The 14012-nt window shown below is 40.2% G+C and overlaps 4 protein-coding genes across 13 annotated transcripts; 2 read left to right on the forward strand and 2 right to left on the reverse strand.

Annotated features, from left to right (window-relative positions):
* Positions 1–545: 545 nt before the first annotated feature.
* On the reverse strand, positions 546–3535 carry LOC124198010 (4-coumarate--CoA ligase-like 7). The gene is made up of 12 exons (XM_046593621.1): positions 3139–3535; positions 2849–3056; positions 2609–2791; positions 2401–2527; positions 2150–2315; positions 1897–2070; positions 1737–1824; positions 1619–1668; positions 1445–1546; positions 1276–1386; positions 1012–1189; positions 546–943 (listed from the first exon to the last, which is right to left on the reverse strand). Exons 1-12 carry the CDS (start codon positions 3289–3291, stop codon positions 810–812), a joined length of 1674 nt encoding a protein of 557 aa, XP_046449577.1. The 5' UTR covers positions 3292–3535; the 3' UTR covers positions 546–809.
* Positions 3536–3649: 114 nt separating this feature from the next.
* LOC124198009 (4-coumarate--CoA ligase-like 7) lies at positions 3650–7095 on the reverse strand. 3 transcript variants are annotated; one of them, XM_046593618.1, is made up of 14 exons: positions 6976–7095; positions 6423–6910; positions 6007–6189; positions 5721–5928; positions 5465–5647; positions 5260–5386; positions 5014–5179; positions 4763–4936; positions 4592–4682; positions 4481–4530; positions 4320–4421; positions 4151–4261; positions 3894–4071; positions 3650–3830 (listed from the first exon to the last, which is right to left on the reverse strand). In XM_046593618.1, exons 3-14 carry the CDS (start codon positions 6157–6159, stop codon positions 3697–3699), a joined length of 1677 nt encoding a protein of 558 aa, XP_046449574.1. In that variant the 5' UTR covers positions 6160–6189; positions 6423–6910; positions 6976–7095; the 3' UTR covers positions 3650–3696. The 3 variants fall into 3 exon arrangements, with proteins under 3 accessions (XP_046449574.1, XP_046449576.1, XP_046449575.1); XM_046593620.1 differs by having other exon boundaries at positions 6007–6166; positions 6244–6910; XM_046593619.1 differs by lacking the exons at positions 6423–6910; positions 6976–7095 and having other exon boundaries at positions 6007–6237.
* LOC124198011 lies at positions 6999–9204 on the forward strand. The gene is made up of 10 exons (XM_046593622.1): positions 6999–7084; positions 7178–7344; positions 7405–7557; positions 7637–7775; positions 7841–7983; positions 8047–8144; positions 8205–8229; positions 8329–8462; positions 8525–8831; positions 8915–9204. Exons 1-10 carry the CDS (start codon positions 7008–7010, stop codon positions 9070–9072), a joined length of 1401 nt encoding a protein of 466 aa, XP_046449578.1. The 5' UTR covers positions 6999–7007; the 3' UTR covers positions 9073–9204.
* A 341-nt stretch (positions 9205–9545) lies between these two features.
* Positions 9546–13007, forward strand: LOC124198012. 8 transcript variants are annotated; one of them, XM_046593626.1, is made up of 6 exons: positions 9682–10200; positions 10328–10445; positions 11841–12001; positions 12077–12240; positions 12317–12622; positions 12700–13007. In XM_046593626.1, the coding sequence occupies exons 2-6, from the start codon at positions 10348–10350 to the stop codon at positions 12880–12882; spliced, it is 912 nt and encodes a 303-aa protein (XP_046449582.1). In that variant the 5' UTR covers positions 9682–10200; positions 10328–10347; the 3' UTR covers positions 12883–13007. The 8 variants fall into 8 exon arrangements, with proteins under 8 accessions (XP_046449583.1, XP_046449582.1, XP_046449587.1 ...); XM_046593631.1 differs by adding an exon at positions 10521–10743 and having other exon boundaries at positions 9685–10445; positions 11759–12001; XM_046593628.1 differs by adding an exon at positions 10521–10743 and having other exon boundaries at positions 9685–10445.
* The last annotated feature ends 1005 nt before the right edge of the window (positions 13008–14012 follow it).

A 14012-nucleotide genomic window follows, 5' to 3' on the forward strand; every position in this document is an offset into this window, starting at 1 on the left:
TGCGAGTGTGCAGTCAAGCGCGTTTTATGTCTGAGAGCCACCTGAGCGAGAAGACACGAAATGAATTCACTGCGTGGTGATGGCCATCCGGAAGGAGGGCGACGAGTCAAGAAAATTCAAAGCTAGAAGAAGAGGAAATGATTATACATTTGAAAAACGCTCGCCTCATTGATTTGAAACGTTGCCTTTGTAAGTAACCAGACGAATGTCTGTGAGAACCGTGTCGAAGAGCGTCTCAAGGCTAAGAAAAACCAAGTTCACAGTTGTTGTTTGTTTATTTTATTTGTTTTTTTTTTTTTTGTGAAAATGTTGGACAAACTAAATAACTTTGGCTGATGTCGATGTTGTCGAGAACCGGCCAGACACGATCCGAAAGAAAAACTCTTCCGGTCGTTGAACTCGAGCAAACTCGTTACACCGACATTTTACTTATATTCCACGCCACAGATGGGCTGTTGTATGGCGGCGTAAAATCTATACATTTTTTTTATCGTCTGATAAAAAGTTCGTGAAAAGGAATAAAAGAAAAAGTGCCGAGAATCATCCATGCGTAATTGTTTTAGATATTTTATGCTATTGTTTTATTTCCAGCCGCGTGTGGTTGATCAATCATTTAGAAAATGTTGCTGGCGCACGGTCGATCGTATACATTTGGCTGCTACCACAATTTCGGGGCTTTTTCTTTCCAAACTCTTCCTGATTGCTATAATAAAATGTTTACCACGGCATTTGCAAATCAGGGAATACTGTTGTTTAATGGCTGACTGTGAACAGTTTTATTTATGGTATCCATTTTCTTCTAGGGAAATTTAAATCGCGCCGTTCAATTCACTTTGCAGCTTTGCGACGAGGTGGTGTCTCAGGATTTTGCCCAACTTGTTGCGCGGAATGCTCTCGATGAAGCGGACACCTCCCCTCAATCGTTCGTCATCGACAACTTTGTCTGATGTAATTCAATTCATTCGTTAAAAAAAAATGTTCTAGTCGTATGAAATAATTCCGTTTTCAGACCGTTTGTAAAGTCGATTAATTCCTGTGGGTTGGCAAGCGGTCGACCCTCTTGATTAGTTTTGATGACTACATAAGCCAGCGGATGTTCCCCGTCGATATCGTGAGGCAATCCAACCACGGCCACGTCTTTTACGGCTGGATGAGTCATCAATTGCGTTTCAATGTTGCTCGGAGCTACCTGCAACATTGAATTTGTTCCAGACAGTTTTATATTGCTTGCACTTTAAATGATTTTATAGAAAGACAAGGGGGGGGGGGGCTGACCTTTCTCGCTTGATATTTGATCATTTCCTTGTAGCGTCCGATAACAAAGAGGTCACCGTCGGTGTCGTAATAGCCTTGATCTCCGGTGTTGAACCATCCATCAATGACTTCCTAGAGAAAATTCATTTCATTGACAACTTTTCGATGGCGGTTATTCGCAGTTTCTTACCGTTGGCTGATTGAGATATCCTTTCATGAGAAATGGCGTATTGGCAACTACTTCGCCGATTCTGCCTGGTCCTAATTTTTCACCGGTATTTGAATCAATAATCTATTTGATTTCATATCGATTTCACTGTTAGAATTTAGGACGAGCAGAAACATTTATTGCTCACTATAGTACCCTAATTTTGGCGAAGGGGAAAATCTGACCCGAGGAACCGATTTTGTGACCTGCAAAGTGAAATTTGTAACATTAGTTAAGGGTTTCCGTTAAACTAACTAAAAGGTCGCGGTATTACTTTTAATGATTTCTTCTCTGTCGAGCTTGACAGCTGATATCGGTGCCCTATCCAGAGTTAGTAACATAGTCTCCGACATGCCGTACATCTGCAAAAAGTAATGAGCAATTTGAATAGAATTACAGAGATTTATAAAATTAATAGCAAGACGAATTGTTACGCTGATAAGTTTCTGGAGATTCGGCATAATTTCAAATATTTGACGTTCAAATGTCGACAAGGCTGAGCTCCCGCAATAGACGATGGTATCAACGCTGCTGAGATCATATCTATTCGTTTCCTTGTGAAGACAAATGCCAGCCATTTCATGTGGGAAAATATTGATCCGTGTAGGCTATTGAATTATTTTGATAAGAGAAATTGACATGTATAGATTGTGACAGATAGATTGACCTCTTTGTTCATATTCTTACTTTAATCGTATCAATTCCTTGAAGAAGGCCTTCCAATGTCGGTACAGTGAAGGTGAAGGCAGTGGCGTGTTCGGCCGTGGCTCTCATGGAGTAAAACAAACCAGAGCCGTGCATCATTGAACCGGTGAACATAAACGTTTGCCCCGCCAATTCCATCTTCTTATTCCTGCTCTCGGCACACAAAAGGAATTCGCCTTTTTAATAATTGCCTTTGTTAAAAAGGCAGTTTTATGAAATAGTTTACGACTCACTTGTCATCGGGCGGTCGCAAATAGGGGCTCAGCGAGTAGTGCGTGTGCACGATGCCTTTAGGGATGCCTGTGGTACCGCTGGAATAAGTGAACCATGCCGGAGCAAGCACGTCGAACTCGAATTCATCTACAGTTTTTATCCAAAAACAAATGACAAAAAAATTCTTTTTGGTTTTTAAATTATGGAATTGATTATTGTTAAGCAAACCGTGTTCAAATTTTTCTTGCTGGGGTTCGAATAGTTGCGTAATCGGGATGCAACCTTCTGCCTGGCCAAAGACAAACACCTGAATATTCAAGCCCTGGACGGCTTGCAAAACCTTGTCGGCCCTCGGTTCATCCGTCATGATGAACGGGCACTTTGTTTCAATCATTCTACTCCGAATTTGTTCTTTACCAAAAATAGTTTAGTGATGAATTGATTCTGTTAATTTGAGTGTTGTCATACCGGCAAGTAAACCAACGTCCATTGCGGAACAACTTCCGCACGCTTTCCACACGGCAAAGTAAACAATCGGTATTTCGATGTGATTGGCTCCTATAAGTCCTACGACGTCCTTAGGCTGTAATCCCCTTCGGCGAAGCGAATTGTAGACTCGATCAATTGCATCCGCCAGTTGAGAATAAGTCATCGATTCTCCCGTCGTTAAATCCGTCTAATCAATTTCCAGAAATGACAAAGTAACGCAACGCAATCGTCTCTTTTAAATAATATTTTTAAATAAAACTTAAACTTGCCATCCAAGTGATGTCGCCGTGAAGGGCTACATTTTCTCGAATTTTCTGCACAATGTTCTCGCCGGTTACGGAAGGAACGTAACGGGACGGATGGAATAGTCCGTCGGTGTTAACGACGCCTTCACCAACTAGTTCGTTGTCGATTATCGGCATGATGAGGTCTCTCGGGGTGTGAAGTCGAATACGCTCTCGGTCTAAATGCGCGGGCTCTTTTATGTGTGTGTAGATAAATCACCGAATGACGATGACTATTCGTTTTGAAAATGAGATGTGGGAATATGTGGGGAATATGCTGTGATGTGGGCCAGTTGGTCCGTTACGGTTTTCTTATCTGCAATTCTGAATTTTTCATTTCTGACTTATCTGTTGAAAGGTCAACAATGCTCACAAACGGTCGAATGTTGGCATGAGACTCGATACGTGGATATGAATTCAAGCGCCAATGCATTGTTCTTTACCGATTTTTGTTAAAGAAGTTGTGCGTGATTTGGTTTTAATGAAGAATTGAGACTGACTGTGAACAGTTTTATTTATGATATCCATTTTCTTCTAGGGAAATTAAATCGCGCCATTCAATTCACTTTGGAGCTTTGCGACGAGGTGGTGTCTCAGGATTTTGCCCAACTTGTTGCGCGGAATGCTCTCGATGAAGCGGACACCTCCCCTCAATTTTTCGCTATCGGTAACTCTTTCTGAAATTGCCATTATAAGCATGTTTAATGCTTAGTCGTATAAAAATGATTCCATTCTCAGACCGTTTGTAAAGTCGATTAATTCCTGAGGGTTGGCAAGCGGTCGACCCTCTTGGTTAGTTTTGATGACTACATAAGCCAGCGGATGTTCCCCGTCGATGTCGTGAGGCAATCCGATCACGGCCACATCTTTCACGGCTGGATGAGTCATCATTTGTGTTTCAATCTTGCTCGGAGCCACCTACACATTTTATTTTTCCAGCCAGGTTATATTGATTGCTGCTTGCACTTGAAGTGATTTTAGAAGACGCGAGACTGACCTTTTTCGCTTTGTATTTGATCATTTCCTTGTAGCGTCCGATAACAAAGAGGTCACCGTCAGTGTCGTAATAGCCTTGATCTCCGGTGCTGAACCATCCATCAGTTACTTCCTAAATTACAGAATAATTTTTTGATTGCTATTATTCAGCATTGAAGAATTGTTCTTACCGTCGGTTGATTGAGATATCCTCTCATGAGGAACGGCGTATTGGCAACTACTTCGCCGACTCCGCCTGGTCCCAGTTTTTCACCGGTATTTGAATCAATAATCTATTTTTCATATCAATCGCAATATTAGAACAATGTATTCAGTTCTTATTTAATAGTACCTTTAGTTTGGCGAACGGTAAAACCTGACCAGAGGAACCGATTTTGTGATCTGCAAAATCAAACATATTTTAACAAGATTTAAACTAAGAGGTCACAGCACGGTATTCTACTTTTAATGATCTCTTCTCTGTCCATCTTGACAGCTGATTTGGGTTTTGGCTTATCCAGAGTAAGTAACATAGTTTCTGACATGCCATACATCTGGGGGGAAAAAATAAGCAAAGGACATGATGATCAAGAGTTCAGACTCTTCTGAAAAGAATAGCGAAAAAAGTAGTTACGCTGATAAGATTGTGGAGATTTGACATAATTTCAAAAATACGACGTTCAAAGGTTGACAAGATTGAGCAGCCGCAGTAAATAAGGGTTTCAACGCTGCTGAGGTCGTATTTTTCAAGTTCGGGGTGGATACACATCCCAGCCAGTTCATATGGGAAAATACTAATTACAGTAGGCTAATTGCGAAATGATATGTAGAAAGCAATTATTTATTAGCTAGTTGACTGACCTCTTCAATTAATATTCTTACTACCTTAATCAAATTAATCCCGTGAAGAATTGCTTCCAATTTCGGATCGGAGAAGGTGAACATGACTTTATGTTCAACCGTACCCCTCGTGAAATTAAACAAACCCGAACCGTGAACCATTGAACCGGTGAACATCAACTTTTGCCCCACCAATTCCATCCGCTCATTCCTGTTCTCCACAGCCAAATAAATTCTCTTAAATGGGCTTGTTTTTAAAAAGGCAGTTTTATGAAATAGTTTACGACTCACTTGTCATCGGTCGGTCGCAAATAGGGGCTCAGCGAGTAGTGCGTGTGCACGATGCCTTTGGGGATGCCGGTGGTACCGCTGGAATAAGTGAACCATGCCGGAGCAAGCACGTCGAACTCGAATTCATCTACAATTTTTATCCAAGAAGAAATGACAAAAAAATTCTTTTTGGTTTTTAAATTATGGAATTGATTATTAAGCAAACCGTGTTCAAATTTTTCTTGCTGGGGTTCGAATAGTTGCGTAATCGGGATGCAACCTTCTGCCTGGCCAAAGACAAACACCTGAATATTCAAGCCCTGGACGGCTTGCAAAACCTTGTCGGCCCTCGGTTCATCCGTCATGATGAACCGGCACTTTGTTTCAATCAGCCGATTTCGAATTTGCTCTGAACAGAAATATCCGAATGAAGCAGCACGATTCAAGAAAAACAATTAAATTTTGCAGATGCATTAATGTACCAGGAAATAAACCAATGTCCAATCCGGAACAACTTCCGCACGCTTTCCACACGGCAAAGAAAATAATCGGTATTTCGATGCGATTGGTTCCGACAAGCGCTACGGTGTCCCTAGGTCGCAATCCTCTTCTCCGAAGCGAGATGTGCAATCGGTCAATTGCAACCGCTAGTTGAGAGTAAGTCATCGATTTCCCCGTGCTTAAATCCGTCTGATAAATTACGATAACATTACAGCGTTCCGTAGAAAGTTCTTTTTCTTTTTTAAACATATTTTAATACAAACTTGCCATCCAAGTGAGGTTACCGTGAAGGGCTACATTTTCTTGAATTTTCTGGACAATGTTTTCGCCGGTTATTGAAGGAACGTAGCGGGATGGATGAAACTGCCCGTCGCTGTCAATGACGCCCTCGCCAACCAGTTCGTTGTCGATTATCGGCATAATGTCACTAGGAGCGAGTAGAAGTCGAATGTGTTGGAAGTTGTGAAAACCTGTCTATTATGGTATACTAGATAAAGATTGTACTTAACGGTAGGCGTATTCAAACAGCTTCACCGACAACTTCACAGAGAGCCTCACACAGGATATCCACCCACAATAGTCGCAGACAGATGTGGGTATGTTAGGAGCGAGGAAAGGAGGGGAGGAGAACAACGCTGTCATATTGGTGTATATACTACTCAGTTTGTAATATCCAACAGAATGCACTCTCATACGAAATACACGGGCTCTTTACTGGATGTGAAGATGACGAATGACGCTGACAATGCGTTGTTGAAACACGTTGGGCTAAGAGGGTCAATTGGTTCCTTGCGATAGCCTTATCTTCATTTCAGGCCCTTATCGGAGAGAACGTAAACATTTTTCAAACGATTTGTGTGTTGCTATGAGACTCGCATACCACCTGAAAATTAATTCAAATGACAATTGATCAAATCAACGTCCGTATATGTACTTCATACAAGAGTTGTTGTTCATGAACTTTTCATAAGGAAGTTTCGGGGGTTCTTGAGTTTGAGTTTTAATGAAGAATGATTCCTTCTCATTGCCTCATTTCCGTGAGACAAACTCTTATGGTGTCACTCAATTCTTTCCTGGTGTAGCAACGGGAATGACAACCAGCGGATGTCGTTGATCAGCTGCGGTGTTCTTATTTGTGACTTTTTTGTTTTTTCCGTAGTTATGATTATTCCTGTAATTCATTTTGATAATTACTTTAGCAGTGCATCATCCTTGGACGCCGAGATTAATTTGTACCCCGGAAAAAAGAACGAGTCTATAAAACGGAAATGAACTTCCCGGTGCCAAGTTCACTTGTTCGCCACCAGCCATCCTCTATCAACGTCTGCATTGCTTCAATACAAAGGTGAATTCAATCTAAAAGAAAGAAAGCATAAAATATTGTATAATTTATTTATTTTTTAAAATAAGCCTTACACATTATTTCAACTGTTGATAGGAAAATGTCCAAAGATCGATCCGTAATTGTCATTTTGTTCTTGGTGGTATTCGGATGCTTTCAATTAGCATTCGGACAAAACAGAGAAGATCAAACGGCATATCTGTCTACTGGAAGCGGCGGATTAGGCAACAACAGCCAAGCGGACGGAGATAGATCCTCCAAATGTAAGCAGAATTTTTTAAAATTTCTTTTCATTATAAATGAGTTATGATTGAATATTTTAGTCATATCTCTCTTCTCGATCGTGCGATTCTCGAACACTCCGTGCACCACATCGACCGGCCTCAACGGAACGTGTTTCACTTCCTCCGAGTGCTCCAAAAATGGCGGTACTGCTACCGGAAGCTGCGCATCAGGATTCGGAGTTTGTTGTGTGGGTAAAGGATAATAAATTTTTTTTAATAGTTACCCTCATTTTACAGCGAACTTAAATTATTCTTTCAATTCATTCTGTAGTTACGATTCAAACTTGCGGACAAACAACGTCGTTGAATTCCACCTACTGGCAAAATCCCGGCTACACTAATACGTACACTACCGCCGGACAATGTTCACTCTACGTCACCAAATCGTCTTCTGACATCTGCCAATTGAGGTAAAATCAAGAGCACAAAGAAAAGAAAGTTTCTAATTAATTTACTTACGTTTGTACTTTGACAGATTGGATTTCATTGGATTTACTTTGGCCAATCCAGATACCGCTGCAAAGTTAACTGCTGGCCAGTGTTTGGTTGACGTGTTCACAGTGACTGGCCAATCCAATACAGTTCCAGCCATATGCGGAAGCAACGCCAATCAGCACAGTAAGTCAAATAGTTCACCATCACGTAACCACAATTAGATAACCGTTTTTCTTCGTTCTGAAGTTTACATGGACATGACTCCGGGAACGCAAACATTTAGCCTGAACATGATTCTTACTGGAACGACAACTTCTCGTTTGTGGAACATTCGAATCAGCCAGGTAAATTACTATTCCGTTATAATACGACGTACAAAATGAATAAAATTTGTTATGTTTCAGATACCTTGTGGAACGTCGTATACTGGTAAATATAATCTCGGCGCTAGTTTCTTCATAGATGAATTTTTAAATCTAAAGAAATTATCTGACTCAAAAATGTTCTTTTTTTAATTCTACGTGCTAGCACCTGAAAATTGTTTGCAATATTTTACCGAACCGACTGGAACGATAACGTCATTTAACTATCAGTACGCTACTACACCACTAGTACAACACTTGGCGTATCAAGATTACAACATATGCATTCGAACGAACCAGGTATTTACTTTACGGTGTTAAATTTGTTTAATAGTTGAAATTGATAAATTACCATCACGAAGGGATTCTGTGGCATTTGTTACGTTGCCTGCACGACGGCAGTGACCAATGCTGAACCGGCATTCGCCATATCCGGAGTAGACACAAATGTCGCTGCGGCAGCTTTTGCTGCAGGCACAACTTCTCTAGTGGACACGGATTGTGGTAACGATTGGCTGCAGATTCCTTGCGCAACTGACCAGATGAACAGCGTTTACACGAAGGCAAGCGTGGCTTCTCCTACGGGACCGACACTTGGCTGCGTGAACAAACTATGCGGAGTTTTTTTTAGCGCAGTCACGGCAGCCGCCGCCAGTGCCCCAGTTTACAGTAAGTATCACGTAAACTAGACACAAAGATGTTTTAGACACAAAATAGACATTTTGGTAATCACCACGTTTTTTTATTTCAAGGTTACACGAAGCCATTTAACATTTACTTCCATACTGACGGCAGTGAGTATGGCATGGCAACTGCTGACGCAATAACAACAACTACAGAGAGTTTCGGATTCTGTTTGAGTTATACCCAACAAGCTTGTTCAAGCACCGTCTCCGTAACCAGTGGCTAACACTCACTTGCAAATAGGCAACTAGACTAATTATTAATGCTTTTTATTGTTCCATTTATTTATCGGCTTTCACGAGATCCATGATTGTACACGTTGCACTTATTCTTTAATAATACCGCTTGATAAACCTGAGTAAAATTTCAGTCATTTATTTTTATTTTTTTTCAACTTAATTATATTGATTAATGTTGAACGATTCAAAACTGAAATTAAAAGTAGTAGTCGTAAAAAAGGTTTCTGAAAATTTGACAATGAGGGGTCCCCGATTCAACCGGAGCTGCGTTGACGACGCATTGAATTTTAAAACATTTTTAATTGAATTAAATTTCTGAAATGATTGTCAGTAAATTAAGGAAAATAATTAAAAAAATATTTGTGGTGCATTTTAGCATTTATCTTAGAAATAAAAAATTGTTTGATCATTGTTGAAATTGGCAACACTGGTTGAATTTGGGACCCTCATTGTCAGTATTATTCGTCGATGGAGCATGTTGTGATTTGTTGGTTGTTTATTTTCGCACTTTTTTCCCCATGTCTGTGTTGATGGACTATTTGGATAATTTGGGGCAATACTGAGTAAGTTATCTCCATTTATATTATAGGTTTATTTGTAGGTAGTATGTTTTATTGTAAGTAAAGATAATGTGTTTTGTCAACTTAAAGTTAAGCCCAGTTTACAGCATTTGATATTAAGCGTAACTATTTTAGTAATTTTTTTTTCTCAAAACAAAGGTGTATTTTTTAATCTTAAGCTTTGCGTAATTTTACATGAAAGCTTATTGCGAAATGTTATTATTACTCTTTTGATGAATTTGAATTGGATTTCCAACTGATAAATAACTTGTAAAATCTTGATGCATAGCGGTTGCACCACTCGCTTCTGAATGGACTTTTGTTGTACATGAGATTAAGAAGAGGTTTGATTGATTCCCACTTATCTGGCATGAAGCCACCAACGAGTAGATGCGTGTCGAAATAATCGCCGAACGAAGATGGCCGAATTTTGTCAGCATTCCAATTGATACGATCGATCCGCTTGAATCCTTCGTCCGACACCTTGTACACATAATCCTGTGAATTTTGGCTGATCCATTGAGCTACGCGGATGCTCACCAATTTCTGATCCAGGTACCAATCCTCAGAGGCGAATATTACGCGATTCTGGACTCGTTCACCAAAGAACTGCTGGAAATAATTCAGAATACTTGCCGAGTCATTTGCAGAAGACGAGTTGATATTGATTATTTCTTTCCAGGTAGTTGCGCTAGCTCTTATATGACTCATTGGCAGCATTGGATAGGATTTTCCATTGAAAGTGAAGGGCTCGCAACATTGGCTGTGCACGAGAATCAATGGCCGATCGATCCCTGGAGGTAAATAATAATGTTCTTTCCTTAAAGGCCACAAATCTGAATCGGTTGTAATGATGTGATCGGTTGCTATGCCAGGAAATGCCTTCATGTTGGCCACAAAGATCCTGGCCGTCTGGCTGAGCATCATTCGATTTTCCACTTTGGCCGGGATGAAGATCACCGTAGCATCCGATTGACTCTCCAGGTGATCGAGGACGTAGGACAGAATTGGGTGGACCCGCCACTCACTTTTCTCGCCGATGATCAGGACGATGCTTTCGAAACCGATCCTCTGCCACGCCAGAACAGTTAAAGGAAGGTAAAACACGTAATCGAATCCCCTGTGAGAGTTGTGTTCCGGAGTGGAACAGCCAAAAACTGCGAAGCGTCTTTCAATTCGATTAGCTGTGGGTGACGAAGAATTACTTTCACCTTCGAAGATTTGCAACAGGGAGTTGGTGTAATAAATTGCGCAAATTTTACACACTATAACTACGCTAATTAGTCCTAAACACAATCTCGTGGCTTGTTTTCCGCACAGCATCCTGAGCAGTCTTGACTAAACAACCGAGCCGCTTAACTTGTTGCTAGGAAATGAGCCAACACAGCGGGCACGAGCTCTTACGAAAATTTCAATAATATTAGTCTCAGTGTTAGTTCTAATAGTGGTCCCCATTGCAACTTTTTTCCGCCATCCCGTTTTCACACTTGATACAACTTGGCGTAACGCAATCGATTGAAACTAAATGGGTGTAGTGGGGATGTTTCGCCCATTAAGCCATCTTCTTTAGAACTTTTGTCGTGTTCCGTTACACTCGCTCCGTACCTAAAGCACCTTATAAACAAAGAGAGGGCACAGTGGACATAAGTATTGTGGGCAGATTTTACTTCTATGAGTTAGTTGATTCTCAAACATCTCCCGGCATTTTTATCACGGACTCGTTAACACGATGCGACAAAGAATTTCACAACAGGTAGAAATGCTCCAAGCGGAAATATAATCTAAATTAACATTTCACATTAGTATGTTATATCGTCTTATTGCGGTATTGCCGTTGTCGATTGCATTTATTTACAGTGGATCCTTTTGTTGATTCAAGTGTGAAATTGTTGTCGGTAACTACCCGATCTAAAATAGGGTGACAATAAGCGTACCTGCTGAATCAACATACAGGTATGACTAATTACACTTATTGCAATCTGGTTTGAATATGCAGTGCGTCTGTTGACGGTAGAAATGGGGTGTCTGCCGATGAGTTCGATCCGTTCATACCGCTTCAGCTTAGTTTTGTATTTTGTTATTCTAATTGTTCTCGTATTAATTTATTTTCCAGTGATTGACGAATTTAAAAAGGCAATCTATGTCGATCGCCGAATGCTATTAATTAAAAAGACACTGATTGCTAATCATTCCAGACACATCAATTCGACTTGTAATGAACATGCGGATTTGAGAGGCCCCCATCAAAAAGTGATTGCTTATTCCCTTTACGGCAATTTGACTCAGCCGAATGTAAATCGGAGGTACTTGAAACCTCTGGTGGAAACAGCCGAAACGATCCTCCGCGTTTACCCAGGTATTTTCCAACATTTTCAAAATTTATTACGTGGAAAACTTATTTTTTTAAATAATTTCTATTGATTCTGTTTAGGATGGAATATAAGGATCTATCACAATTTAACGAGTCACGATGAATCCTGGCGACTTTTTCGAAAAACTTTTCAGGAAGCCGGAAGCCACATCGATTTGTGCAATGCGACGCAAATTATCCAGGATCACAAACTGGGGAAAATATTCTCCATGACATGGCGCTGGGTAATAAAAATCAATTGACTTTTATTTCAAATTTCTATAATTAAAATGTATAATAAATTCAAAATTTTTAATGCAGTTGCCTTTGCTGGATGACTTGGTGGACACGTTCATGTCGAGAGATGCCGACAGTCCGATAATACGCCGGGAGGAAGATGCCGTTCGTGAGTGGTTGTCTGGCGATAGAATCTTTCACGTTATGAGAGATCACCCCAAGCACTGCGTTTCAATTCTAGGAGGTTTGTGGGGAGTCAAACTTGATCACGAACGTTTCAAAATCACCAATGCGGCAAAGAGAATGTTGAAGAAGAATCATTTGCACACCTACGATTACGACCAGACTTTGCTCTCAAGACACATTTGGCCTATAGCCAGAACTAATGTGGTAATGACGTTTGTAAAAGCAACAACCCATCATTAAAGATAACTTTAATTACGGAATGTTTTATATCAATCTGACAGGTGGCTCACGATAGTTACTGCTGTCAATACTTTCCTCCTGCCCGACCATTTCCAACACTCAGAATAGGTGGTGGTTTCGTTGGAATGGTGGGCGATTTGCCAGCCAATGACAATTCCACAGCTGCTGAATGCCCGCAGCAGTGTCGTCCGAAAAACGCGTCATCTGAGTGGCGGTATTGTTGAAAGTTTAACCGCGATGGATTCCGTGAATGAACAGCTCTATACAGTAAATCATAGTCGTGATATTTGTATACAGTGTGTGTGTGTATGTGTACAGTCATCACGCCATCATAAAATTTAGCCAAGTATTCTATGGACTTTATTCTTCATGTTCATCAAGGCTTTTTTATCAAGAACTTGAATTTGAGCGATGTCATTTTACCGGTACGCCATATCCATTACATCTCTACTCTCTTTATTTTCTCCATTCCTGGCGGATGTTCTTTTAAAATAAAAAAATACATAAAGACCCTACAGTCACTCTAATGATAAAGTTGAATCTGTTTGAGTTTTTGACTCTTTTTGAGTTTGACGTTTATGTTGGCAACTGAGCTACTCGGTCATGCAACCGTGCCAACTCAACATTCACAACAACTCCTTCGTTCAAGTTTTTCAAAATGGTGGTCCTGGTCGCCTTTCCGATGGTGTGAACTTCGTAGTCTGTGGTATAAATGTGATTATAGTTACTCACAGAGTAATCCTATAACTAGGATTATAGCCTACTTGTTTTTTTGTGATTATGGTCACGATTCTCAACGTTCATTTGGTTAGTGTGATTCGTTTTCTTGTTCTTGTTTTGCTATTTGCCTATTTCTCTTGTAAATCTCTTGTAACCATATAGGAGTGTGTGAGAACTCCTTCAGTGAGAACTCTTTCACCATGATTGTAACAATTCTACGTGTGGTAATTTTTTTTCTGCTAAAACTTTCAACCTATTAGTTACTTGCAGAATACTGATCGTGTTCAAGCTCCAACATCAAAGTTGTTATTGTGATCCTTTCACCTTTCACTTACCTAAATTTTTGAATAGCTGTAAAGCATAGTTTACTCTTTATTTATTTAGATGTCAACAATTGATTGGTTCTGATCAATTTGGATTAACTTATGCTTTCTATTTTAAAAAGAAGAACTCGTCATCAATATTTTACTAATAATTCTTGGAATCTTGACTAGAGTATTTGAATTAAAGCCCTTGTGTCTTCTTGTGACCTGCTGATGTTGCTAATGCCTGCTGGTCAATCCAATCACTCAACAGTTTTCTATTTATGATGTTGTTTTTATTAAACTTTTCCATCCCGTAGCATCTACGATTG

Source organism: Daphnia pulex, chromosome 7, assembly GCF_021134715.1.
Source record: "Daphnia pulex isolate KAP4 chromosome 7, ASM2113471v1".
NCBI lineage: Eukaryota > Metazoa > Arthropoda > Branchiopoda > Diplostraca > Daphniidae > Daphnia > Daphnia pulex.

Excerpts from the sequence above, each read along its gene's own strand:
- LOC124198011 (XM_046593622.1), top strand. The coding sequence starts at position 7,008 with ATGAACTTCCCGGTGCCAAGTTCACTTGTTCGCCACCAGCCATCCTCT. Across the intron at positions 8,145-8,204 it reads GGAACATTCGAATCAGCCAG|ATACCTTGTGGAACGTCGTA; the intron begins GTAAATTACTAT and ends GTTATGTTTCAG. Across the intron at positions 8,230-8,328 it reads TTGTGGAACGTCGTATACTG|CACCTGAAAATTGTTTGCAA; the intron begins GTAAATATAATC and ends TCTACGTGCTAG.
- LOC124198010 (XM_046593621.1), bottom strand. The coding sequence starts at position 3,291 with ATGCCGATAATCGACAACGAACTAGTTGGTGAAGGCGTCGTTAACACC. Across the intron at positions 2,316-2,400 it reads TTGCGACCGCCCGATGACAA|GAATAAGAAGATGGAATTGG; the intron begins GTGAGTCGTAAA and ends TGCCGAGAGCAG. Across the intron at positions 1,547-1,618 it reads TCCCCTTCGCCAAAATTAGG|ATTATTGATTCAAATACCGG; the intron begins GTACTATAGTGA and ends GAAATCAAATAG.
- LOC124198012 (XM_046593623.1), top strand. The coding sequence starts at position 11,662 with ATGGGGTGTCTGCCGATGAGTTCGATCCGTTCATACCGCTTCAGCTTA. Across the intron at positions 12,002-12,076 it reads GATCCTCCGCGTTTACCCAG|GATGGAATATAAGGATCTAT; the intron begins GTATTTTCCAAC and ends GATTCTGTTTAG. Across the intron at positions 12,623-12,699 it reads CTATAGCCAGAACTAATGTG|GTGGCTCACGATAGTTACTG; the intron begins GTAATGACGTTT and ends TCAATCTGACAG.
- LOC124198009 (XM_046593618.1), bottom strand. The coding sequence starts at position 6,159 with ATGCCGATAATCGACAACGAACTGGTTGGCGAGGGCGTCATTGACAGC. Across the intron at positions 4,937-5,013 it reads ACGGGATTAATTTGATTAAG|CCTACTGTAATTAGTATTTT; the intron begins GTAGTAAGAATA and ends TTTCGCAATTAG. Across the intron at positions 4,683-4,762 it reads ATCTCCACAATCTTATCAGC|ATGTATGGCATGTCAGAAAC; the intron begins GTAACTACTTTT and ends TTTTCCCCCCAG.